Source organism: Coturnix japonica, chromosome 6 (assembly GCF_001577835.2).
Source record: "Coturnix japonica isolate 7356 chromosome 6, Coturnix japonica 2.1, whole genome shotgun sequence".
Classification (NCBI taxonomy): Eukaryota; Metazoa; Chordata; class Aves; order Galliformes; family Phasianidae; genus Coturnix; species Coturnix japonica.
In genome coordinates, this window is record NC_029521.1 from 28674643 (window position 1) to 28699788 (window position 25146).

The following is a 25146-nucleotide window of genomic DNA, read 5'->3' on the forward strand; positions in this document are numbered from 1 at the left end:
GCTGTTGTCTGCTTTTAATCTACGTAATGCTATTTGCTGGTTGGTTGCTAGAGAAGTTAGTACTGGTTTTTGGACAGACCTCTGCAGAGCTATATCCTTAATAGGACACAATCTGCCTCTGGGTGGAAGTTCTTGAGGAATCAGCTGGTGTTTTTGTGGTGTTAACATGTCAGACTGAGTCATAATTCCTTTCTAAAAGTCCAGATCGAGGTTCTGAGACCTCATAGATAAATTCTGTTGTGACCAAATCATTCAGCACATCCTATATGTGCTGTATTGTGTGGGGAAGTTACAGTTAACTTCAAACTTCTTGGGCTGGGACATGTAGCAGATAGGAAGCATTGCTGCTGTCGCTGGCTTTAATGGTAGTTGCTGAAGGAATAGGCTCCTAACTGCAATCACTAATCTCAACTCAGCTTGTATCTACTACAGGGTGTTTGCTGTTGGTATTGTGATCTCAAGTGATTTCTTACATGAGGGTTGGCAAAGTAGAGTCTCATGCCAATCTAAAAATATGTATTATTTCCTTATGGATGCTCCTTTTTTTCTCTCCCATTCATTACACAGTTGGGATAATGAATTACAAGGGCTGAGTGCTGCTACCAGGCACACAGCGGCCTTTACATTTCTTTCTCTCTCTCTTCCCTCCTCCCTTACCCCCAATATTTTAGGTTCTATACGCGCTGGAAAGAATGGGAATCATGGTATTCCCAAAGCTTTGGTTTACATTTCTCACTGCGAGAGGAACAGTGGCAGGAAGATTGGGCATTCATACTCTCTCTCGCAAGCCAGGTAAGAGAAATTCTTCATAAGCTTTTGCTGTTTGAAAGGGTTTGATCATTCTGAAGTGAAATTACCACAACTGAGACTGTTCTTGAGGAATGAGATTTTTTGTTACAAAGAAAAACATTCCTCTTAAGCCACCATTATTATTGAGTAGGTTCTTCCTGGCAAGTGAATTTATAAAGGTAATTGTTGAACTTGCCATTAAAACAGTATAGTGTGGGGAAAAGCTTGGTTCCATTGGTATCAAAGCACGGTCTGTAAAGTAATACATGATTGCTTAATGCTCTGCCTCCTAGACCCTGCACTGCACACTTCCTAGAACACAGCCCTACATCTCCGAGTTACACTGGTGGAACCTTGGCAAACTGATACTTTGAAATGAGGTTGATGTTTCGCTGTGCTCCAACTACAGGAATATTTTTAGCTCCCCTTTTAAATGACATACATGGTATTTGTAGCTGTTTTCCAGCCATTTGTTTTGGACGTGCTCTTTTCCTGTCAGCAGAACACACTTACCTTAAGCTTTCCCCAGATGAGGGAATTATTTGACGCTAAATATTCTGTGGTCCTTCACGTCTAACTGAACAATGAGATGTGTTGGACTGAATTTGGAAGACAGGACAAAGAATTATTACAGACAGATTAAGTTCTTTAGCACACTGAAGTGGTTTTGCTTATCTCCAACTGATAGGCAACAGTCTTACACTCCTTCATTTCTATTCTAGACAGCCCTTAAAAGCATTTTCTGCCTCACTTATTAGGAGAATAACTTTCAAATTCCAAAGTAGAGAGAATAAGTTCTCTTTCAAATGCTGTCTGCATTGTCTTTGTTTCAGCCTGGAGCAAGTTTGGAGCAGACACACATTTTTGTACTTGCACATATTCTTAGAAGACCAATTATAGTTTATGGAGTAAAATATTATAAGAGTTTCCGAGGAGAAACGTTAGGATATACCCGCTTTCAAGGTAAGCCTGTATTTTTTCAAGTTTAATCTTAACTAACGTTCAGCTATTAATACTAATAGTTCAAGGAGTGACACCAACTACTACATAGATGGAAAGGGGTGGAGTTGTGTTGTAGGTAAACTCTTCTGCTGTTAGAGAACAGAAGAAACCACTCAAAGCTTCCAATTCTTCAGTGTATGGTGGGCACGCTGCCTATAACCACAGTTTCAAAACAAACCATTTTTGCCTCCATTCAATGTGCTCTCAGCCTGTAATTTATCTGAAACGTTCTGCTTAGCGAAAGCTTTCCCAAAGTTGTATGGTTCCTATTGCTGTAAGGCACGGGCTTCATAAATGGCATTTGAAACTCAGTCTGTCTGTGCTATTAGTGGCTGTGAATGTTTGTTTTAACTTGAATTGCACTTAGCATTGCCTGCAGGAGACTTCACAGCAGTGTACTTGATAAACGTGGGGAGAGGTGGGCAGCACAAGGCAGGTGGATTGAAGCAGCCCTAACAGAGGTGAAGAGGAATCGTCCTCAAAGCCAGTGCGTGTGAGGGAAGGTAGAGAAATGTAAAGCAGGGAGGAGAATGACCAAGTTCTTTTAACACTTAAAGAAGTGGTTGCTTGCTTGAATGTATGAAGCTGGAAAAGGAGTTCTCTTCACACGTGCTCTACTGGCAGTCTGTTGTGTGAGCTGTAAGATTAGGTAACTTGGTTACACGTGATTACCAAATATTGGTCAACTGATAAGGCCAATCGTCTTCTGCAAAGGGAAATTCCATGATAAGGTGGAAAGGCGATTCTTAAATTCTCTGTGATGCTGCAGGGTGTTAAATGGCTGAAACCTAAGTGTGATGTAAATATTGGCCTGCTTCTCAGCTAGTGCTGTGGCTTTGGGTAGCTGGGTTGGATTCTCTGGGCAAACAGCGTGGACATCTTTAAGATAAACCTAATGAGTTCTGTGTTGCTTAGGTGTGTGTAGATTCCTTAAGAATTCCTTCTATTTTAGAAGTCAAGTGTTTTTGGGTGACTCACTGACACTTCAGCATTTCCCTGTTGGCAGGAAAGGGGATTGGAAGCATCATGCTCAGCAGTAAACACAACAGACGTGGAAAGAAGTGGTCAGTCCAGCCCTGCAGCTGTGTGACAGGGTGTCAGGACATTCCTTCAGCCCATGGTTCATCTTCCTGGCTCGTGAATCTCTGCCTGACTCCTACCCAGCATTATTTATACCTGTGTGTGTTGTTTGTTTGTTTAGAGCCTAGTAGAGAACTTCCTGAGCCTGCTCTAGATCCTGCTCTTTATAAGCAAAAATGAACTTGGGCAGTGACAAAACATCTTGCCCAAGGAATGGGGGAGTACTTCAGAAAGCATAAAATCTGCTGCTCTTTGTAGCTGTGTGTTTCATTTTAGATGACGGAAGTACAGGCTGGGAAAGAGCAGCTATTTGTACACAGACACCATCCTTTGGGGTTTCAGTTGCTTCTGACTTAAAGGCTGAGTGGCTGCCAAATGTTTTTTGTTCAGTAATTGGGCATTAAGGCAAACAGGTGTGAGACCTAAACGAGCTGAAATGGTTGATCCAGGAGGTACCCAGGTGCACGGGACAGCCTCTTGTTAAACATGTGCTTCCAGGAATGCAGGCAGACTGATGTTAATGAGCGGTGAGCTGCAGCAGGTGAACTCGGGACTCTTGTGTCAAATTACCTGCAGTCACTTCTTGCCCTGTCCAGCTGCATTTTTGTGGTTAATGTCTGCTAATTAAATGCTGGCAGCACAGCTGGGACCAAGTGGCTGGACAGCCCTCACATGCAGAGCAACATAGGCCAGCAAGACGCGTCTCCTGTGAGTGGTACAAGACTGTTCAGTGCCTGTGAGCTCTGCCTGGCACGTGTTCCCTTCACAGAAGCTTTGAGCCATGCTCAGAGCTCTGTGACTCAGTATTAGCCCCTTGGTCTGTGTTTAAGATCACATTGACCAAAAAGAGAAAAAGGAAGGGTCCTTCCTTGCCCAAATGTTAGTGCTTCACACGTCCTCAGGTTCACACTTAGCGCTTGTTCTGCGTCTTTTGGGTTGAGCAGGGAATTGTAGCAGGGCTTTGTTATAAAGCAGGGAGTGGGAGGAACATAGAGCTAAGATATTCTAAAGGATTTCTCCTCAAATCTAGATTCTATAATCGAGTTGTGACTCTCATCTATGAGCTGTTCCAGTTCTTTCTGATTGTTCTTGTTTTTCTTTCCAATTTAAGAATGCAGGTTGTGGGAGAAGGCCAAATACTGAGAGCTTGTTAGTTCTTTGTAGAAAAGATGAGTTTTAAGCTTAAATAAAAACCCCCTTAAGCTTATCTTAAGCTTAGATAAAGCCCCCCCTGCCTCACATTGCCACGTTACCGCTGCCCTGCAGTGCCCATGGATGCTGGAGGAGGAACCAAGTGCCTTGTTTTGCTGCAGCGTCTGTCCCCAACTCGCTGGCAGCAGCTGTACTATGAAAGGTTGCTATGCTACATGTGCACTTAAGTTTATGCACGGCTATTTTTAAGCTGTCACAAGGTAAGGGCTGCTTCAGCCCAAGTTGTCTCACAGCAATACGCACCAAAGGCTTAGTTCTCTTCCTAGAAAAGGGTTCTGCTCTTGTTGTTGAGACTCGCTGTTCCCCAAACAAATTACTCTCCTTATTGCTAAAAATGGGAGGGAGGTAAAACTGCTTATTCCCTTTGGATCCTGTGCCGTCAGTGCTTTCTCTTCTTTCTCCTTTCTCCATATGTGAGCAAAGCGGTGTCAGGTTCTGGTGGTTGGTCCTGCTGCTTTTGGAGCCTCCATGCGCATAATTGATGCGGGTTAATTTATTTAGATGATGTTGATGAGAGGTCGAGTTGTCTCTGGAATGGGCCGCGTGCTTAGATGCTGAATAATGCTTAACACAGAACGTTCTTTTAATAATAGGCTTTTGCAAGCAGATGGCAGGATTCTTGTCCTGGTAAAAATAGACACTTAACTGGCTCATCCTTTATTCCCTGTTGCTGTAGGTGTGTATTTGCCTTTGTTATGGGAACAGAGTTTTTGTTGGAAAAGTCCTATTGCTCTGGGCTACACGAGGGGCCATTTCTCTGCTCTGGTTGCCATGGAGAACGATGGATATGGCAATCGAGGTGCTGGTGCTAACTTGAACACTGACGATGACGTTACTGTTACATTTCTACCCTTGGTGGATAGCGAGAGGAAATTATTGCACATTCACTTCCTTTCTGCTCAAGAGGTAAGAAATAACCCAGGAGCTGCCAGCCTTTTTCACAGCTCCTTCTGACTTGTGGCCTCAGCATCCGTGTTCCTGCAGCTCAGAGAGTGGTCAGGAATAGGCCGTTGGGGTGTATTAATGCTGCTCCCCTCCTCATCACCTGAGGTGGTTCTCAGGTGTGTTTTTTCCATCTATTTGGTGTTTATTTGTAGGTCTGTAAGTTGAATGTAAATAACTGTGCAGGGTACAGGTGTACCTTGGGAGGACCAGCAAATAAAGAGTCTGACACTAATGCCAGGCTGAATGTTTTTGTTATGGATGCAGCATAATTATTGGCCAGTATTTACAGCATGGTCTGAGTGAAACACAGCTTTACTTCTTTAATAACTACGATAGTGACAAGGAGCCACTGCAATTAACTGTGTATGTGGGGAAAGGCTCACAGTGCTCATCCAGCCCCAACCCCCTGCTGTGTGCCAGGCTGCCCAGAGCCACATCCAGCCTGGCCTTGAATGCCTGCAGGGATGGGGCATCCACAGCCTCCTTGGGCAACCTGTGAACAGTGTGTCACCACCTGTGGGTGAAAAACTTCCTCCTCATATCCAATCTGAACCTCCCATGTCCCAGTTTAAAACCATTCCCCCTTGTCCTGCTGCTACCCACCTCATTCTCAATCTGTTCTCTCTCTCTCCTCCCAAAGATAGGTAACGAGGAGCAGCAAGAAAAGCTGCTTCGGGAGTGGCTGGACTGCTGTGTGACGGAAGGAGGGGTCCTGGTGGCCATGCAGAAGAGCTCTCGCAGGCGCAACCATCCTCTGGTCACCCAGATGGTGGAGAAGTGGCTCGATCGCTACCGACAGATCCGCCCTTGTACGTCCCTTTCTGATGGCGAGGAAGATGAGGATGATGATGATGAATGATGGGTGAATTTGGAATAGCAAATGACCAGCGCGTAGTGTCTGACCTGGAGTTAGAGTTGTGCTATAGCTGTTTGTTGTGGAACAACCTAATTCTAGAAGAAACATGCTGCAAAGGGGATTGTTCTAACCAGCATGGGGAGAGTCTAGAAGCTCATCTGCTGCATGGAGAGCGCTCAATGGGCCGGACTACAGTTTGTATAAAACAAAAGAGAAACAGAACACCTAATTTTATTATCGAGACAGGAAAAAACAAAAACCAACAACCCCACAAAAAACAAAACACTTTTTCTTTCTGATTGTAAATCTGTCTATAAATGTACTGCATGTGGTTGTGTAAGAGATTGTGTAATAGGAGAAGCATACCAGCATCTTAATGATTGCAAAGAAGTTTTTCAGTTAAGGGCACTTACAAAGCACACGTTAGACGGATCTCTCTTCCCTTTGAGATTCTTTTGCAGTAGAGCCTGGCATCCTCCATCCTCCATCACCTGCTATCGATACTCTGGCAGGTTCCTGTGAAGGGCCCTTCCATGTGAAAGCTCAGCAGTGCCCATGTAAGGCAGTGAGGTTTCTCTTTTTCTTTGCACAAAATACCCACAGCAAGTCGTAAGCAAACCCACGTTCATTTTACTTCTATTTCAGTTACTGCTGTGCCCACCAATAAAACCTGAACTCTATGGAACAAACTGGAAGAGAAGCTGAATTTTTCATGGAGTGAAATGATTTGTTTTCCTGAACAAGTCTTTTTGCTTTTGGGTTTGTTTTTTCCCCCTTTCCCCCCCGTCCTTTCCTAGTTAGATTCCTTTCATTATACTTAAGGATATTTATTCCGAGCTGTGACCTGAAGTATCGGGATTTGATTCCAGTACGTAAATGCTAAATGGGATTGTGTGAAACCTGAGAACTCGAGATGTGACGGGGAGCTTTGCGCTGTCACAGCTCCCTTCTTGCTGTGACACAAACGACACGTCGTTCCATCATTTATTCCTTCATCAACTTAAAACGTTGCTGCCAATGGAAAAGCATCTGTGTGAAGGGTCGGTCGGTCGGTCAGCCTAGCGAGGATCCACTCAGCAGTTCTGATTAAAAACAAGAAGCGTCTGTGCTGCAGTTGTTATTCGAAGCACCGTGTTATGTATCTCTCGGTCTGTAACCCTGGGAATTCCTTGCATGTCGATTGATGTGGCCATACTTTAAACTTATGTAAGTTCCTAAGATTGTTAAGCTCAGAGTATTATTCTCCAGTAGCGATTTAATTCTCTTTGATGACTGTAGCTGTGTAACCTGCGATGGTTGAAGCTGATCTATGAACACTAAAGGTTGATGCTGGTTTTTACACATGCAGTGAGTGCAATTCAGGTGTTCTTGAAAAGCACTTTGGATGGCGTGGAGGTTCCATAAGGAATTTAGCAGTAGATGCAATTGTTTGAATTAGGGTTTGGCAAGAAGCCCCATAGCACATACTGTTACATAGAGGAGAGCTGGGGAACCCCTGAGGAATTTGCTGCTTGTTTTATTTTCCCTTCCAAATGCTGCTTGAAATGCGCACAGCTCCATCAAGGTGGTGATGGCGCCGACAGTGCAGACAGAACCAGGTGCTGCATTGATGGAGCAGTTTTCCCATCAGATCCCACTGAGGTTCCTTAGGAAACACCTTCACATGGTTATTGGTTTTGGCCATTCAGGCTCCTCTGGTTGGTGCATGAGCAAAGCAGCAGCTGGAAGAGTGTGCGTTTAACTGCAGTGTGTGGATGATTGGCCTGCACTGACAGGGAGCTGCTGATACCGAAGAGGTTTTTGGCTCCGTTTTGAGTTTGCTTTCTAAGTTGGTTTTATTTTCTTTTTCTTGCAGCGAAGCCCTTTTACCCCTTGTCTCATTGATGGCCATAGTTGGGCTGTCAGGGAGCTGCAGGCAGCGTGTGCTGGGATGAGAGCTGTGCAGTGTCCTGAGCACCCTTCCCTGTGCCCCCTGCCCCTTATGTTCACAGTAACGCTCCGCTAAAGGAAGTAAAGCTTCCATTTACCACGGGGAGAACAACTGATGTGAAACCTGCCCTGAGCCCTGCTCTCTGCACACGCCTGTCCCTCCCCTGAGCTTCATGTGGGCAGCCGGCAGCATCACTGAGTGCCAGCCATTAAGGTGAGCACTGCACTCCAATGTGTGTAGCTCTGTGAGGGCAGTCCTGGTACTTCAGAGCTCCTGGCTTTCTTTCTCACTATTGTTTTGTTCCCATGTGCTGTTCAATGGTATGTTCAGGTTAACGAGCTTCCCTGGTCCATCCTGAACTGGGGGAGTATCCTTTCAAAATCAAAGTGAATCCAAACCTCATGTACTTGTAGATTAAAGAGATGCAAACCCTGCTTTGTGCTATAGCACGGTACTCGGTGTATGTTCGTGGGTGTTGTTGAATTACGTACTTGAAAGCTGACAGATACTGAGATGAACTTGCTCATGTTACCTGCAGCTCATTGCAAGCTCTGCTCCTCCAGCCGAGCACTCCACCTTTGTTTCTCATGTTACGTCCCTCCCTGTTGCTCACAGTAGCAAACGCTTTCCTGGCGCAGAACTCGGCTTTCCTTGCTCCCTCCTTCACACCTGGTTGGTTTTCTGGTTCTGTTTATGAACGGCTCAATGGACAATCCCTGTATTTCTTTTGGTTTTAATATATTAAAATTTAGTAATCCTGCGTTCTTGCCGCGTCCCGCTGCATGGCTTAGGGTATGACTAGAACTGGTTGGACACAGCCAACAAAGTCGGTTTGTGTGGCCTTAAAAGACCTGCTCGCTTCCTTGCTCAGCACCTTCCCCCCTCACCCCCTTTTTAATGGTTGCTGGCTTTATTTGGACTGTTTGCCACCTTCACGCTGCTTGTTGTGGGCTGCCCATGCACATCCCAGCCGTGGCAATGCCTTTCCAGGAAGGGAAGAGCAGCAGCTTTGCATGCACTGCTGCTCACAGCCTATCAGCAGAGCTAACACTGAACCTTATGATGCTGCTTTTAACCAGCATCGCTTCATCTCTACTGTGCTGGGTCGGCTGGAGAGCTGCACTGTGAGCTGCTGCCAGGGGAGCAACACAACCCACAGCCAAAGGAAAGCTCCCATAGCTGGGTTCTTTGTAATGCAATTCCAAACCTGAACATCAGCCCCCAGAGCATGACCACGCTGTGCTGCTCATTGGCTGGTGTGATGTGCTGGGACAGCGCATTGAGCTCCCACCTCCCAGAAATTATAGAAATTTTATCACTTTTTTTATTGAAAACTGCACTGAACGCTAAATGTCCACCTTTACAAGAAACAAATACAGGAACGGTAACACACTAAAACCAAAACATACTGCTGACAGCCACTGGGTTGGTTTGTTTCTCTTCTGTTTGGGGCAGCTTTAAGGTTCCTTTGTCACAGAAACAGGAAGGTACCCATGGGAAGGCTCCAAAGAGGCCATCGTTATCGAAACAAAAAGGCGATGGTTCACAAAAGACTATGAATATAACATGTAACTAGCTGATACAAACCTAACAGGACCTGTTAAAATCAGTCACGTCTAATAGCACGTCTTGCAGTGTTCTTGTATAAAATAGCACGTGAAGAAAAGAAGATTTTTATCAACGTCTAAAAAAGTGGGTTTTGTTCATAGACAGTCCAACAAGTTACCATAAAAAGTGTTTCCTGAGACATAAGGAAATGCAACGTTACTCTTGAACCCTTTTCCAGCTCAAGACTTTTTTTTTTTTTCCACTTGATAAAATAGCTGCAGATTTAAAACTGAGAAAATATATCTGAGTACAAATAGTGTGTGAAACGTAATACTTTCTTCTTTTTTTTTTTTTTTTTTTCCTTTTTATTATTTTCTTCTTTTTTCCCCCCCCTCCATCGCATCATTGCAGGGTATGGATGTGAGTGCAGCTCCCATCACTGACAGCTCTTTGTTCTTCTGCCCCCAGCCTGGCAGGGGCGCTCCTGGCTCATATCGAGAGGCAGCACGAAGGATTTCATTGCTTTCTAAGCCAGTGTTGGTGCCTCCTGCTGTCAGAGGGAACCACAAACAAGAGTAAGGGAAGGGCTGAAGCCACGTCGTGGTTTCCTCTTCCATTTCTATGTTAAGGATTGCTTAATGCAATAGTATGGGAACCGGTGCTCACATCCCAAGGAGCCGAGGGGGAAAACAAACGTTCATTTATTCATGTGGGTGATGCACAGATGAAGGAAACTGAACACACAACAACAGAAGTCGAGCACTTCCATCCTTAACGTCTCACATCTCAGTTTTCAGCTCTTCAGTGAGCAGGTGCCGCCTTCAGGGCTTCCCCCCAGTCTTGGCTGCTGTCACTGTGTCGGTAACACTGGAACATCAACGATGCATCTGGCCAAAAATCAACGTTACCAATTTTGTATCAAATTTCAACTTTAGTTCTTGTGGAACTTCTTTTTTTTTTATCCCAACGTCTCTTGGTCCCGAGTTTATTGAAGGGTTTTGTTGTTGTAAATTAGCTGCTATTGCTCGTTGGGATGTTCCCTGTTGTCGCCGTGTTTTGTGGGCTGGTTTGGAGATGGAGCTTGGGAAGGATGTGCCACCGTGGGGAGGTTGTGAGTCACAGGGATTCCCCCGGGCATGATGCCCTCCATGGCTGCTGGGATCCCTCCTGGAGCCACGCTGACCATCCCGGGCGGGTACCTGGGGTGAGGAAGAGAAGCAGCCGCTGTCACCAACCAGCAGCCCAGGCTGCCCAGAGCCACATCCAGCCTGGCCTTGAATGCCTGCAGGGATGGGGCATCCACAGCCTCCTTGGGCAACCTGTGCCAGTGCGTCACCACCCTCTGGGTGAAAAACTTCCTCCTAAGATCCAACCTAAACCTCCCCGTCTCAGTTTAAAGCCTGCAGCAGCATAAGGAAACGTGCCTGCAACCCCCTGACAGTAGCTCTGCAGGGCCAGCCCTGCCCGTGACTGTCCTTTTCTCTGACTTACCTGTATGTGGCACCATTGAGCTCTGGATGGATCGCCTGCTGATCTATTACTGACCACGGAGCTGTTGTGACAAAGAATTCCTTGTTCACGCAGTTCCTTAGGCTTTCTGGGATGCGCCCTGGAGTCGGTATTAAAGATAAGCACGTGTCAGGCACCCTGTTGCTGTATTACCCTATAGTAAAGCTACAATTATTCTTTTTCCCTCTATTTGTTAGTGGAAAGAGGGATAAATGAAGGCCCCAGAAGATGAGCTGGGTATCCCAAAGGTCACGGTTGGAGACCTCTCCTGAGCTGCCTTCGGAGTAGCTGCTCCCTTCAGCCCCATTTCAAAGCACAGGGCAGCCCGGAGTGAAGCACTGCCATGGGGTGAAGAATAGGGATAAGTTTTAGGACAAGAGAACCACCCATCTGCTGGAGCATCACCATGGAGCAAGCTGTGTTCCTGCACCATTTGGACATGCTCTTTAATGTCCCCTCCATCCCAATCATCCTCGGCTTCTAATGCATCCCAGTGACAGAAAAGTGGAAGAAAATCAGGGTCGGGACCCCCCTGAAGCTGCAGCTCAGGGCCCCCATATAGGGGCTGTACCTGTGATCGCACGCCGGATTTCAGTAGCAGCAGCTTCTCTCATCTCCAGCGACGCCTGCTCGCTGTACCAGGCCGTGTGCGGGGTGCAGATTAAATTAGGAGCATCTTTCAACGGGCCTTGGGCAAAACTGGGTACAGAGAGTAAAAGGCGTTAAGAATGGCAAAGGGCTCCTGGGCTGCCCTTGGTGCCTGCAGGTGTGTGTGATGCTGAGGAAGGGACCGCACGGAGCTTTACCTGAAGGGTTCCGACTCGTGCACGTCGAGGGCAGCCCCTCGTATCCGACCCTCCTTCAGGGCTTGAGTTAAGGCCTTCTCATCCACCAGCCCGCCACGTGCTGTGTTCACCAGGAACGCTCCCTGCCTCATCTGGGGGCAACGGGGAGAGAGAAGAGAGCTGGGTGTGAGAGGGCAAACCCCATCCTGGCCCCTGGTGCACTGCCTGCTTACAGGGCAATTTGTCCAGTAAAAACAGGGACAAACGGTGTAAGGAGCTGTGTTGGAGCCCAAAGGCACTGGGCATGAGCACAGGGCCTGACTGCAGTGCCCGGGTTTGGGTGCTGAGCAGAGGGCGCTCGCTTTGGCTGTTGTTGAGGCAATTACCTGCTTAATCGTGAAGTCGTTGATGAGGTGGTGGTTGTGTTCGTTAAGGTTGCAGTGCAACGAGACGCAGTCACTCTGATAGAGCAGGTCCTGGAGCGTGTACACCCGCTGCACCCCCAGGGACCGCTCTATCCCATCCTGCAGGTACGGGTCGTAGAATATCACGTTGAAGCCAAACGCTTTGGCTCGGACTGCAACCGCCTGCGCCGTGCGACCTGCGTGAGGGGAAGGAGAATGAATGCAACCAGGCACAGCTGCCAGGTGTGCACACTGTGCTCCTCTGGGTGTGAGCATCAGCTCTCGGCAGGTGGGTGTCCAAGCTCTGTCCCATCTATTGCTATGAACTGAAGACAAGCACTGTTTTATGCTGGGCAGAAGGGCTCAAAAAGGAGGTGATGTAGCTGTGTGTCAAGGCAGCACTGTTGGCTCTGGTCACTCTGAGGACACTGCTGGGTTTTGACAGCACTCCCTCAGGGACTTAAGTGAGGCTCCTTCTAAATATCAGCATCAAAGAGTCTATGGCTATGCCCAGTACTTGGGGAAGCTTATAAAGAGGAGAAATGTGGTGTTCTAGTTGGGGAGATAGGGATAGGACAAGGGGGAACGGCAGCCCCCAGAGCTGTGGATGCCCCATCCCTAGAGGTGCCCAAGGACAGGATGGATGGAGCCCCACACAACCTGACCTGGTGGGTGGTGTCCCTGACTGTGACAGAGGTTGGGACCAGATGGGCTTTAAGGTCTCTTCCAACCCAACCATTCCGTGATCTGATGACTGCATGTCACCAACCTGGTGGGACATGGCCCCATCCCAGCCCAGTAGCTCTGGTTGTACAAACTCAGCCCACGTACCGAAGCCGATGAGGCCGAGCGTCTCTCCCCGGATCCGTGCAGCACCAGAGGCCACCTCCCGGATCTGCTCCACGCTCTGCACCCGCGTGCCCTCCCGCAGCGCCTGGTACAGCCACGTGTTCCGCCGGTAGAGGTTGAGCACGTGGCACACGGTGGAGTCGGCCGTCTCCTCCACGGCGGCCGAGGGGATGTTACAGACAGCGATCCCTGCGGGAGGACGCGGGTGTGAAAGCCATGCAGGAATAACTCCAGGAGGAAACGCTTATTTTGTAAGAGCAAGTCCCATTCTTGTTTAGTTTGGTGCTCCCTGTGGTGCTGAGGCTTTTTTGGGTGCTGCTTTTGGGGGCCTGGCCATGCTGGCACAGCTCTCCCCACCCGGCACCATGGCTGCCCCCCACACACATCCCCATAACGGGGCTTTTGTTCCTTAGTCACAAAGGGGTCATTTGAAACTGTGCCTCTCTGCTCGGAGCTGAGGGTATTAAGTTAACCGAGAATGTCTCCCCAGCCATTACCCTGTTAAAGCTCTGATCCAGCAAAGCATGTAAGAGGGTGCTTAATTTCACGTCTATTCAGCAAAGCAGTTAAGCACATGCTTATATCCCACTGGCTTCAACACAATTTAAACACACAATTTGAGATGAATATGTATCTAAATGCTTTACTGTACTGGGGCCTTGGAGTAGAAACCATGAAAAAAGCAGGAGATGAAGAGAGAATAACATCCCGAAAATCCCCTTCCACTTTAAGGACCACTGACTCAGTTAGAAAATGAGAATATTTCGGGCCATGAAAGCACCTCCTGAGCCCTGTACCAATCCCCTGCCTCCAGGAGCACGCTTTGCTGCTCCTTCCTTCCTCTTTGCAAACCCTCTGCTGATATGGAGACACCTTGCCAGCCCTACAAGGTTTGCAGCCACCCCAATTCAAGCTCCCAGCACCTTCTGCCTCTCATCCTGCTTCAGGCCCCACAACCAGCCCTGTGGCCTTCATCCCTGTCTGATGGGCCCCTGCCCTTTTGCTGCAGTGGTAGTTACACCTGCTGGGGGTGTTTTTCCATCCCATCACCCCAGCGGGCGCTGTGTGCAGACACTGGACGTTGTGCTGCCTGCACGGTTTAAGAACTACCTTATGGAAAGCAATACCAATTAAACTTTACGCTACATTTGTGGGTAGTCATTACATTTCCTACTCTAAACCACATCATTTGGCCATCCAATTTGCTACGTATAAAAAGAAGGATTATGCTGCAGCATCCCATTATTTTATTCGTTATGTTTTTCGTTTCTTGATGTTCAGAGCCTCAGAACACCGTTATAATGGATAATAACAATAAGAGTTAAAAACACGAAGAAACCATTAAACTGAGAAGATGCTCCTCTCCTCTAGAAAAAAATAACTCACTATACTGAGAATTGCTTTTTAGGAATGCCTATTTGAAACTCTCTTGTCGCAATTATCCTCGCAGAATGGCTCACGTGGAGCAGCTGTTATCCCTAACTTCCCCAGAGATAGCCCTAAACACCAGCATAGGGCTTGGTGACAGCCTGAGTCCTTGGATCAGGTGGCCCACAATGGCTGTCACAGCTGCTGAGATCACTGACACAATGGTGGGCTCCCAGGCTGGGGTGTGCAGCTCGCCAGAGGTCCCTGTGACCCCTGTGACATGGGGAGCAGAGTCCCCTGTGCTGATTTTAAAGGCTCAGAAGGACATGAGAGGGAACTGAGGTGCAGGACTGAGACCTACCGAGCTCCCCCGCTGCCTTGATGTCAATATTATCAAAACCACTGCCGATTCGGACAATTATTCGAAGTGCTTTAAATTTCTCCAGGTCTTCTCGTGTTAAAGTGATAGTGTGGTACATCATCGCCCCAACAGCTTCGTTTAATACCTGGAACAGAGCACAGGGATGTGAGGAGCCAGCAGGACACTCAGAGGGAACACCTGCAGCTCCTCAGTGCCGCTGACCTCTGGGATGCAGACAGTTACATGGGGAGTTACCCAGCTTTACCACCAACCTGTTGGCTGACCTGCCACGGTGCCACCAAACCCAGCAGCAGTGCACCCCACCAAAACCACAGCCACCCCATGGAATCAGGGATGAACTGCACAGACACTCAAGGATCTATGAGATCCTCCTCTTCCAAGCAAGGCTAATTCTTCTTTTAAGAAGCAATTTGGTTCTACAGCTGCATCTGCTGATTCTGAAGACAACCATGTGCCACTCTGTGGACTTTTATGTGTTAGATGGGCAGTACCTGTCACACTGCTCACTATTCCTGGGTTACCTACGACCATCTGTGTGAGGCTGTATGCCCATGTAAGGCTGTACTCCATCCTTCAATGGAGATTCAAACCCTCCCTGGTGCTCCCCTTAAGCCACTTCTGTGCTCTGGGAACCTGAGCTCATTCATCAATGGACACCTCATAAAGAGGTGCACTTTATATTCAAACATTTGGGGTTCTTTTCAGTTCCTTTTCCCAGCCCCTGGATGTGATTTCTGATCTCTGCCCACAGCCACCCAGTTCTGTGCTGATGCTGGGCATGGAGCGCTGTGTGTTACTGCAGGCTCAATGAAAGGGAGAAACCTTCATAATATTGATGTTCAAAAGCTGATGCTAAGAGATAAGGTGCCTTTTTGTTCCAAAATAACATCTGGCTTTTCAAACAGCCTCGCTGAATTTTAATCAGCGGCGACTTCTGCTGATGCTATCTGGGCCAACTTGCAGCAGAGCTCTGAACAAATCTTCTTGAGGGCTGGGAAGGAAGCAGAGCATCCCTGCCCCTCTCCACGTGCCCCAGATCCACTGCTCTGTACCTTCTCGTGGATCTCCTGAGTTGATTGTGCATCACAGAATGCCACGGTCGCCAAGTCCTTCAAAATGGGCATCTCCACCGTGCAGTCCCTGCCGTCCAGCAGTGCCACCAGGGGCCGGGGGTGCATGGGGCCGTTCATGATCTGAGGACGGATACCTGCAAGCAGAAGGAGCACAAACCTTTACACCCATGGCAACAGCTCTGCCCAAGCATTCCTGTGGACTGGAGAGCACACAGCGTGAAGGACACAAAACCAAAGGACACAAAACCAATGCGGACTCTGTCCTGCTGTGGACACACACACACATACACACACCAGTGCCACCCCTGTGCCCATGGCTGTTTCCTTGGGCATGGCCACATCCAGCTGTGAGCTGCTCTGGGCTCATTTTCCAATCGCAGGCTCTTCAAGGTGAGGTTAGGAAACAAGTGATAATCAGCAAAGGCTGCAGGAAGCCCCTTGCTTCTATCCTATTAGCTGCTCAGCTTGGGATTAACTGAGTCATTTTTGGGCATTGGTGGTGGGTGTTTGGGTTGTTCTGCTGGGGGAACTCAGTGCCATCATTGCCCTGTCAACAACCACGTCTTGTAGCCGTTCCTTTAGGAGCCAGAGGGCTGTAATTAGCTACAGAGGGGTGAAGGTTTGGTTTGGGGCTGGGGTTTCTCTGCAGAACAAATGCTATTGTGTGCCAGCATCAGCCAGGAGCAGGGGCCGCTTTGCAGGGAATCACAGCACCCTCCTGCCAGGAAAATGACAATGAGGGGAGGAAACTCACAAAGAAGAGCAACACGGGGCCTTTCTTTTTTAAGGGGAAAATGAAATGTGCCTGTTTGTCCCGTTTGTTGTCAAGCAGGATGGGACAGCAGGGGCCACAGCGATGCTATAGGGGCAGCACCAGGAGGGACCTGTGTGGCCACGCAGCCATCAAGATGGGGAGCAGCACATTCCCTCTCCTTGGGAAAAAGCAAAGCCAAAAGTGAACCCACCCGGCACAGCCAATACACAACGTCCAGCGTAACGTTACACGAGTGTTCCTGGAGCTCTCCATCACACCAGGAGGAGCGTGCACTGTTTGCACACACACCCTCCAGATGGAAGCGTGGCTGTGTCTGTAGGCGGGGTACAGGGCCGAGATGATGTGGATAACCAAAAGGAGCTTGCCATAAGCAGATCAGTGAGGATAAAAACATGCACAGAGTGCAGAAGGCTTACACAAGCCTGAAGGGAAGCACTAGACCCAGCTGGATTCTTTTCTCTGTTTAACAAGCAAGTGAATTACAACACGGCCTTAAAGCACAGCGCAGAACAGCATCACCGAGATGAGGAGCATCACCTCCCAGCCTCACCCTGCAGCACTGCACACCAGCCATCAGCACTGCCCGCTATGGGGGCTGGAACAAGAGAAGCCTTTAGGTCCCTCCCAACCCAGGCCATCACATGACTCCATGACCCCATGCTTAACACCACTGTTAACCCCCAGCCTCTCCATGTGCCCAGCTCCTGCCTCCCACCAGCGCCAACCACAGCCCCACACCATCCCCTGGGGGCTGCTGGCATCGCGTGGCGTGCAGCTCTATGAGGAAGAGAGGGGAGGAAGGCTTTGTGGACAAGGGGAAGGAGGAGAAGCAGCAAGGCTTTGCGGCCATGCTCAGAACTCCAAGTCCAGCCGGCTCGCTTGTTGCACGCAGCCCGGCGCATAAAGTGCTTTTGTTCCATTTGGAAGGCACAAAGCCTGCTTGTCCTCTGCACCGCTCCTCCCCTCTGCCACCCACTTGTATCCGATCCCAATGGCACCCCTGCCAGGAGAATTAGGGAGCGCTCCTGCTCAATGGCAGCCTTTGTGCGGCCGCCAGACGGCGGGTGCTATCTGACAGAAACAAAAGCCGGAGCCATTTGCCTAATTCTTATTAATCTCAGTTCCCTACGCCACGCAGCACTTAAAAAATCATAATAAATAAAAGGGGGAAAAAAAAGGGAGCGTTAAACACGTTCACTTTGCAGTATATCAAAGTGCATCGAGAAGCCAGCCCGACTATCGGCCGAATTACTCATTCACAACTGAGTAGCTACAGCTTTACAGTCAACTACACACTTTATTAAACAAACAGAAAAGAAACAGGAAATTTCCCCTTGCCTGGAAAATGTTGCCTCCACATTCTTCTTCTTATTAAAAACCACACATGGCAGTGGAGGAGGAGGGAGGGAGGAGGAGGGGGGACCCACACACGAGAAAATACTACCACCACTTTGCAGGGCGCAGGCTCTCCTTTCCTCTACGAGGGGGTATCTTCAAACAGGCGGTCCCGCGGCCCACAGCTGCACCATCTCAAGACAAATGTCTCTTTGAACACGGAGGGAGAAGAAAAGCCTTTTGTCCTGAGCCTCGGAAGAATGGTCTGCAATTGCCAGAGGAGTTACAGCCACCTCTGCGTGGCTCCCAACTCTTCAGAGCGCTCCCTCCAGACTTTGCCGAAGCTTTTAACTAATCGTGGTTCTTTCCCAGCCCTTGAATAAAATCATGTGAGTGCCAGCCAAAAAATCTTATGCTATGCACACTAAAGGGTTTGTATATGTCACAGTTTCTTTTTCCCCCTTCCACTCCCCTCCTCCTATTGACTTGACTTGCACATACGTCCTTTTTTTTTTTTTCCAGTTGCCTCAAATGGATTTAATCTGTGCCATGCTGCGTTTTATGTTTGTTTTCTTTTTTTTCTTTCCTCCTTCTTTTCTTCCCCCCAAAGCTTAAAAATGAAACATGCCTATCCACATGGAGCGCACTGAGCAAGGCTCCAGGAACAAACCAAAAGCCTTCGGCGGCTGCAAGAAAAGCAGCACAAAGCACTGGGGAAGGCCAGGCCATGGCAACCTCACTGAGCACCCACAAACCAAGGGATCATTCTGCACATGTCCATCCCTCAGCCTGCTAGCAGGGCTCATCCCACAGGTCCTCCGTGAGGTGCCCATCTCCTGCTCCTGCCCCATGTGCTGGGAGCAGGGAGGACCTGGAAGCAGCCCCACGGCATCACTGCTGCAGCCCGTGCCACTCATTTTGTATCACAGAACGGCCTGGGTTGCAAAGGCCCACAGTGCTCATCCAGTTCCAACCCCCTGCTGTGTGCAGGGTCACCAACCAGCAGCCCAGGCTGCCCAGAGCCACATCCAGCCTGGCCTTGAATGCCTGCAGGGATGGGGCATCCACAGCCTCCTTTACAACCTGTTCCAGTGCGTCACCACTGCCCACTTAGACCAGCTGGATGCTCTCCTCCCAGCTGCCATCACCACTGCTTGGCCAGAAACACTCAGCACTGCCACCCCAGCCTGGTCCCACGTCTTACTGCTCCTCTGTATTGTTGTGCAGGGAAAGAGAGCGGGCTGTGAAACAACTCCATGTGTAAATCCCATAAACTCTGGGGAAGTCCATCTGCCTGCAGCAATACGGGGTGCCTTCCTCCTGAAACCAAGACTGCCTCCTTAGCAAGCATCGTGGGGCAGAAAATAGCACAGCCTGGCCATTTTGGGAAAAGGCAGCCGTTCTAATTATATCATCACAGAGAGATAGAGGAAAACAACTCAGGGTTTTCATTGACACGGTGTGACAGCGTGCGGGATGCAAAGCTGGTGTTATGCAGGGGGGGAAGTGACAGCCGTATGGCTGGGGCCGGAGATTCCCCTGCTCTGAAAGAAGCACCACCCATCACACACAGCCCCCGGCCTCAGCAGAGGGGCTCAAACTGACTGACAGTGCCTGTGCCACGTGCACCTCCTAAACCTGTGTTTGCACACTGGTCATGAGCAGAAAACAAAGCAAATGCCCCATTGTGATGCAGCTGTAAGAAATAAATGATGCTGGTATTAGGCCTTTTAATTACACTAGACAGAAAGTGCTACAAATCTTTGAATGAAGGTGCACACAAAGGTTTCTCTATGCTGCTTTGTTCTGGGGCCAACATTCCTGAGACCCGACAGAGGTTTCCTGCAGACCCTCCAGAGCAGGGATGCAGTTACGGAGCTCTGGGCTGGGGACAGAAAGAAGGCAGAGGTTGGCACTTGTTGGCTCACGATGCCCCTGGTGCACAGATGAAAGGGTTGGGGAGACAGCACTGCTCTGCTGGGAGCGACCTGTGCAGGGATGCGAAGCTGAGCGGTGCCATTTGGGGTGACACACACAAACGTGGGCCCTGGGCTGTGCTGGAGCTGGCCGGCTACCAAAGGGAAAAGGGCTGTGAGCTCACTTCAAAACCCATAGGTCCTGCCAAGGCCCCGTCCCTTGCAAGACCTACTAAAATAGCTCCTGGGCATCAGCCAGGCGTGCCAGCCAAGGCTGCAGCCTGCTGGGTGACCCAGCTGCAAGGTCATCCCTGCTGCAGAGCGACAGCTGTCACTGTGTGACCCACCAAGTGCTCCTGCCAGGACTGCTGCACCCTCTGCTGCTTCCTCCCTTCCCAACACCATTCCCAACCTCATCTCTGCACTCAGATCCCCACTGCAAAATGCACAAAGCAGGGCATAACTGCAGGAGGTACCGAATACCTGCAAATCCCACCAATTTCCCTAAGATAAACACACACACTTCCTCACAGCACGGCATCACAGTGAAAAAAAAACCCTAAATACCAACACTGGAAAGAACTTACCTACAGCCCACGTGCTATTAAAGTCAATACTTCCACAACTAATTCTTTACAAGGGTTATCTGTGGATTTAGGTTCCCACTGACAAGCTGAAACAGTTGCTAAGAGCACCCTGAAGATGCAGAAGGGCACAAGAAGGTGTCTGTACACCCAGGTGTACAACAGTGCACACTCCTAAGACTGCACACAGAACCATCAACTCCACGTGCACAGATGTTGGGTTGTAAGCATGAAGCTGCAAACCAGAAGGATCTTTTGTTATTCAGGGCTATCGAACCTTTCTTCAAATCAAACAGTGAGAAACTCTTCTGTGAGCTGCTCTTGAATTCCTTTCTCTCAAATATCCATTAAACCTTTCAAAGCTTGAACCCATTTTATTTTTCATGTAATGCGCAACCGGAGAGATCTGAAGAAAAGCATACAGTCCCAAAAGCACACATGTTTTTCTAACTGTACAAATTGCTCTCCTGAAAGACATTATCTCTCCCTGTGAACCCTGCTTAGCTTCAGTCTTCCTGGCTGAAAACCAATAAGGTCTGGGGGCTGCAGGCAGTGGGACATCTGTCACAACCCAAGACCCAAACCCAAAGCTTTTCCAAAAGAAATTCTGCCAATCTGAGGCTGCACGTTTAACTTTTCCAAGATGAACCTATTAAGTGGTGATGCACTGGGACAGGTTGCCCAAGGAGGCTGTGGATGCCCCATCCCTGCAGGCATTCAAGGCCAGGCTGGATGTGGCTCTGGGCAGCCTGATTTGGTTTAGTGGCTTAAGGTAGGATCAGTAATGGGAGGACGGCTGGACTAGATGGGGTGAGGACGATGGAGTAAAGCACCCAAGCCAAGATCTGTGTTTTCTCTCTGTTTGAAACAAGCTGAAGCTCTGACCAATTAATTACCTTCACATGTCAGGTGTCTCGTTCCGTTGTACATGCAGAGGATCACTGCCCTGCAACTCCCACAGCTGCCAGGAGCCGTTTCTTACAGGCATTCTCCAAAGGAAGGAGAAAAAACCCAAAGCTGTACCAGAACTGTCTGCTCTCCAAACAGCATCAAGCTGTAACGGGCTGAAAACATCTTCATTTTTTATGACTTCCCAGCATCACAGAAAAGAAAGTCAATGCAGGTAAGCACAGGCTGTATGTTTATCTAATACGTACACCGAGGATGGGGAAAATATTTCCAAGTTGCCTGCAGTTATACAACTATAAATCACACTGAACAGTATCACTGTCATAAGCCATTTTCTTTTAACAGCTCTCTATACTTTACTGCTTCAATAAAACCCTTCACCTACCCGCCCACGAGCTGTAGCTACATACCCTCCGGTTACTCTCGATTTAAACAAAAACCAAGATGATTTTTCATTGCAAAGTCATGACAGAAACCCACCAGAATAACAAGGTACAGCAAAGTGAACCAACCAGATCTCACTTCTTCCTTAGGAGTGAGCTAAGGGAAGCAAGTGTTTGTTGGTGCACCTCATTCCATCAGACAGATGAGCTGGTGGTTGGACTGGATGATTTAAAGGCCTTTTCCAACCTTAATGGTTCTATGATTCGAAATGAAGTGCTGCAATAATGATCATACGTAGTGCTTGTGTCCTATGGGTCCCAAAGCCCCTCTACACCCTGACATGGCATCAGCAGTCGAGGCCTCTGAAGCACAGGGTTTTGCCTCTCCTTTGGAGCAGCAGACCTTGAAATCAGTGCATTGAAGCACATCCCTCTCAATGCCTCATTCAAGGACCACCCGACTGATACCGATGGCTTTCAAGGTAATTGTTTTTTTTTTGCATTACTTGTAATGTGAGGGTCACAATTCTTGAAGGACTCCTCTCTGAGCTCTGTTAAGTGAGCACAATGGGCCTGCAGCACCCAAGGCAGTCACACTGCTGTGCTCTGCAGCACACACAGGTGCCCAGGTCAGCAGCCCATCTCACCCTCCTCTGCCTCCTTACTGCTGGAGGGGATGCATGCAACTAGTGGTGTGTGCAGAGCACGCAGCTGGGCTCTTCCTGCCATGCACTTACATGCAAGTACCCAGCCAGCTCCAGACCCCTCTGCTGCTCCTGCCCTTGCCAGGCACATGAACAAAAACCCTGTGGCGACTTCCTTGTGATTCACATGAGAAGCGCCTGGAGTCAATGGCTTCAGTGTGGAAATCATTCAAACCAGCTGTGGTAAGTGAAAAGAATCCATTCTTCGTTCCTACAACCAGGCTTGCTAGAAAGTAGGGAGCAAATGTTCCACCCAGAATAGTTTTGGTCTGAGCACAAGAGGAGCTATTGGCAACACCCACATTGAAAGAAAGTGCGTCTTAGCATCAGACTCAGATGCTTTGCAAATGGATTTCCTATCTTCTATCCCCAGTGGTATTTCTTTCTGCTTCTAACGGACAAGATACTGTAACCAGCCCTGGCAGATTGCTCCAAGTCTTTCCAGCAGAATGCTGCTTTCAATACGGGACAGATGCGGGATAGAAAGAGGACTTATGGGGACACAGAGCCAGTAATGCCCAAGAAGACACCTCCCATCCTGTTGATGCAGCTCTGAGCTAAGGGCAATGCCCAGCAACACAAGATAACAACTGTGATTAAAAACAGGTTGCACATACAATGTCACGATATGAAGGGAAGGATGAAGCCGGGGCTCTGTGCTGCCCTGTCACACTGGGTGTCACTGCTCGGTGCTGGCTGCCTCCCCATCTCCCTTCCATTGCCCAGGATGAGCATTTCCCAAACCACAACAGCTGGCAGCAGCAGCCCCCACCTCCTCTCACTCGCTGCAGCTTTCCCTGAAAGCATGATGACTTTTAAATCCTTCCAGGCTCGAAGCCCAGTAAGCAGTAAAGCCCAGCACAGAGTGATATTTATTTCTCATAACTATTTTTCTCATGTAAGAATGCAACAGAAAAAATAACCCCTACAGTATTTGTCATCGCCAGAGGTATCGGATGCGGAGCCCAGCTTCAACCTTCCCTCAGCTGTGGGGACTTGAACAAAACCTTTTGGGGAATGGGAGGCATTGGCATGGAGAAAGAGCTCCACAATGGCCGCGCAGTGCTTTGCTTAATTACAAAGTTGGCTGCATTCGTAAGGAGGAGGAAAACAACGTCACTGCAATCGATGCAGAGAACAAGGAAAAAAGCAGCACATCAGCCGAACTCACCAAACACTGCCCTGCTGCAGCACACAGGGCTTTGCATGGACTCAAGTCAGAGATATTCTGAAACTATTAAGGCTAGAAGCTGAAAGCAAACAAACAAACAACGTAACTACATGAATTTGGGAGGAGGAGCTTGCAAAAAGATCTGAATCACAAATGTTTTGTCAATGTTACCAGCAGTGCTGTTTGCAAGCATGGAACAGCTTCTTAGAAACTGTCTACCTTTATGGTACTGCCTGTCCAGCTGCAGTATTTTGGTTGGCTTGCCCTTGCTAGTTCCAGTATTTGCCCCTTTCCTTTGCTCTCTTGCCTTGCTGTGCTCGCAGCCAGCTGCCCAGCACTGCTTGGTATGTACTCATTGGTCAGTGCCTTGGCTAGATGCCTTAGGAACAGATTAAACAAACAAATAGGCAAGAGGCATATTAACACAGTGAGCCTAATATTTTCCCAGAGTGGGAGTAAAGGAAATTGGAGATCCCCCAGGAAAGTGTCCTGGAGTGTGGTGAATGGCCAAATTCCACCCATTAGAGGGGCATCATGGAAGGGAATTAGCACTCCTGGCATCTGGTGTAGGCAACTTATGGCTGAACCACCAGTGAGTGCAGCCAAGGCAGAGATTGCATTGCAAACTGCTTATCTTCTGGAGGCCAGCTGCTGCTCTGGAGCCTGACGCCTCTGGGAGGAGCAGGAGGGGCTTTTTAGAAGGAGTTACAGCATCACTCTTCCTTACTGGCACCCAACACCTCTTCCTTCTCACCTCCACTGATCCTACCCTGCTCAGCTGCCTGCACACCATACACATATGGAATGTTATGATATATTGAGCCACAAGAAATTCACTATTTCCACACACTCCTGTCATGCCAATACTGTAGAATTGCCATTTATCCTTCTCCTCCTCACCTGATATCACGACTTGTGTAGCCATAACTCCTCCCAACTGACCTGCTCTGGTTGACTTTAGAAAGCACAGAACAGAACCACAGGATCACTGAGGTTGGAGAAGACCCCAAAGATCACCCAGTCAAACCACCCAACCAACACCAATATCACCCACATCTACATATTGTCCTTTACACAACACCTCCAGAGACAGCAACATGTTGTCATTCATCTTAGAATTAACCCAAAATATAGCCAGGCTCATATGCCAGTTCCAATATCTTTGGCCACTTCAAGGCAACTTCTATGAATCATTTTCACCTTTTGAGTTATATTTGTTTCTCAAGAGCATTGCAATGAGCTCAACAGGCTTCTCATTCATTAACAGGAGCAGAATCTGACGCACCTGAGTTTTAGGGTGAGTAAACCAGAAACAGGGTAAGCAGCCTAATAGCAAGAACAGGAATTTCACATGAAACTGGAATATCAGAAGCAAAGAAGGAAGCACTCCACTGTATGCACAACCAAACCACTTCTCAATGGCAAGTATCCAAACCAGAACAATAGCTGCTAACACACAGCCAGCACCACACGTCCCAGTCAAGCCGACCACACAGAACCAACTGAAAGGTGGGCAGCCAACACCCATGCACAACATTACCAACACTACTATATTTAAAAGCAATCTGAGCTTTAATAATTCAAGAGCATTTAATTGGCTGCTGGTAAGAAAGGTGGAATTTTTTGTTCCATAGCAC

The 25146-nt window shown here is 48.5% G+C and overlaps 2 protein-coding genes across 5 annotated transcripts in view; one reads left to right on the plus strand and one right to left on the minus strand.

Moving 5' to 3' along the window:
• The window catches only part of ZRANB1 (zinc finger RANBP2-type containing 1), a 28455-nt gene extending 19881 nt beyond the window's left edge, over window positions 1-8574 (plus strand). For all 3 annotated transcript variants that reach the window (XM_015867508.2, XM_015867510.2, XM_015867509.2), the window contains 4 exons: window positions 672-792; window positions 1623-1752; window positions 4760-4989; window positions 5669-8574. In XM_015867508.2, coding sequence (XP_015722994.1) covers window positions 672-792; window positions 1623-1752; window positions 4760-4989; window positions 5669-5887 — 700 coding nt within the window. In that variant the 3' untranslated portion in view covers window positions 5888-8574. The remainder of the gene's footprint in view (window positions 1-671; window positions 793-1622; window positions 1753-4759; window positions 4990-5668) is intronic.
• A 541-nt stretch (window positions 8575-9115) lies between these two features.
• Window positions 9116-25146, minus strand: part of CTBP2 (C-terminal binding protein 2) — an 86841-nt gene continuing 70810 nt past the window's right edge. For both annotated transcript variants that reach the window (XM_015867513.1, XM_015867514.1), the window contains 8 exons: window positions 15712-15866; window positions 14639-14783; window positions 12892-13098; window positions 12043-12257; window positions 11678-11808; window positions 11443-11570; window positions 10854-10971; window positions 9116-10561 (listed from right to left, as the gene is read on the minus strand). In XM_015867513.1, the coding sequence (XP_015722999.1) occupies window positions 10381-10561; window positions 10854-10971; window positions 11443-11570; window positions 11678-11808; window positions 12043-12257; window positions 12892-13098; window positions 14639-14783; window positions 15712-15866 (1280 nt within the window). In that variant the 3' untranslated portion in view covers window positions 9116-10380. The remainder of the gene's footprint in view (window positions 10562-10853; window positions 10972-11442; window positions 11571-11677; window positions 11809-12042; window positions 12258-12891; window positions 13099-14638; window positions 14784-15711; window positions 15867-25146) is intronic.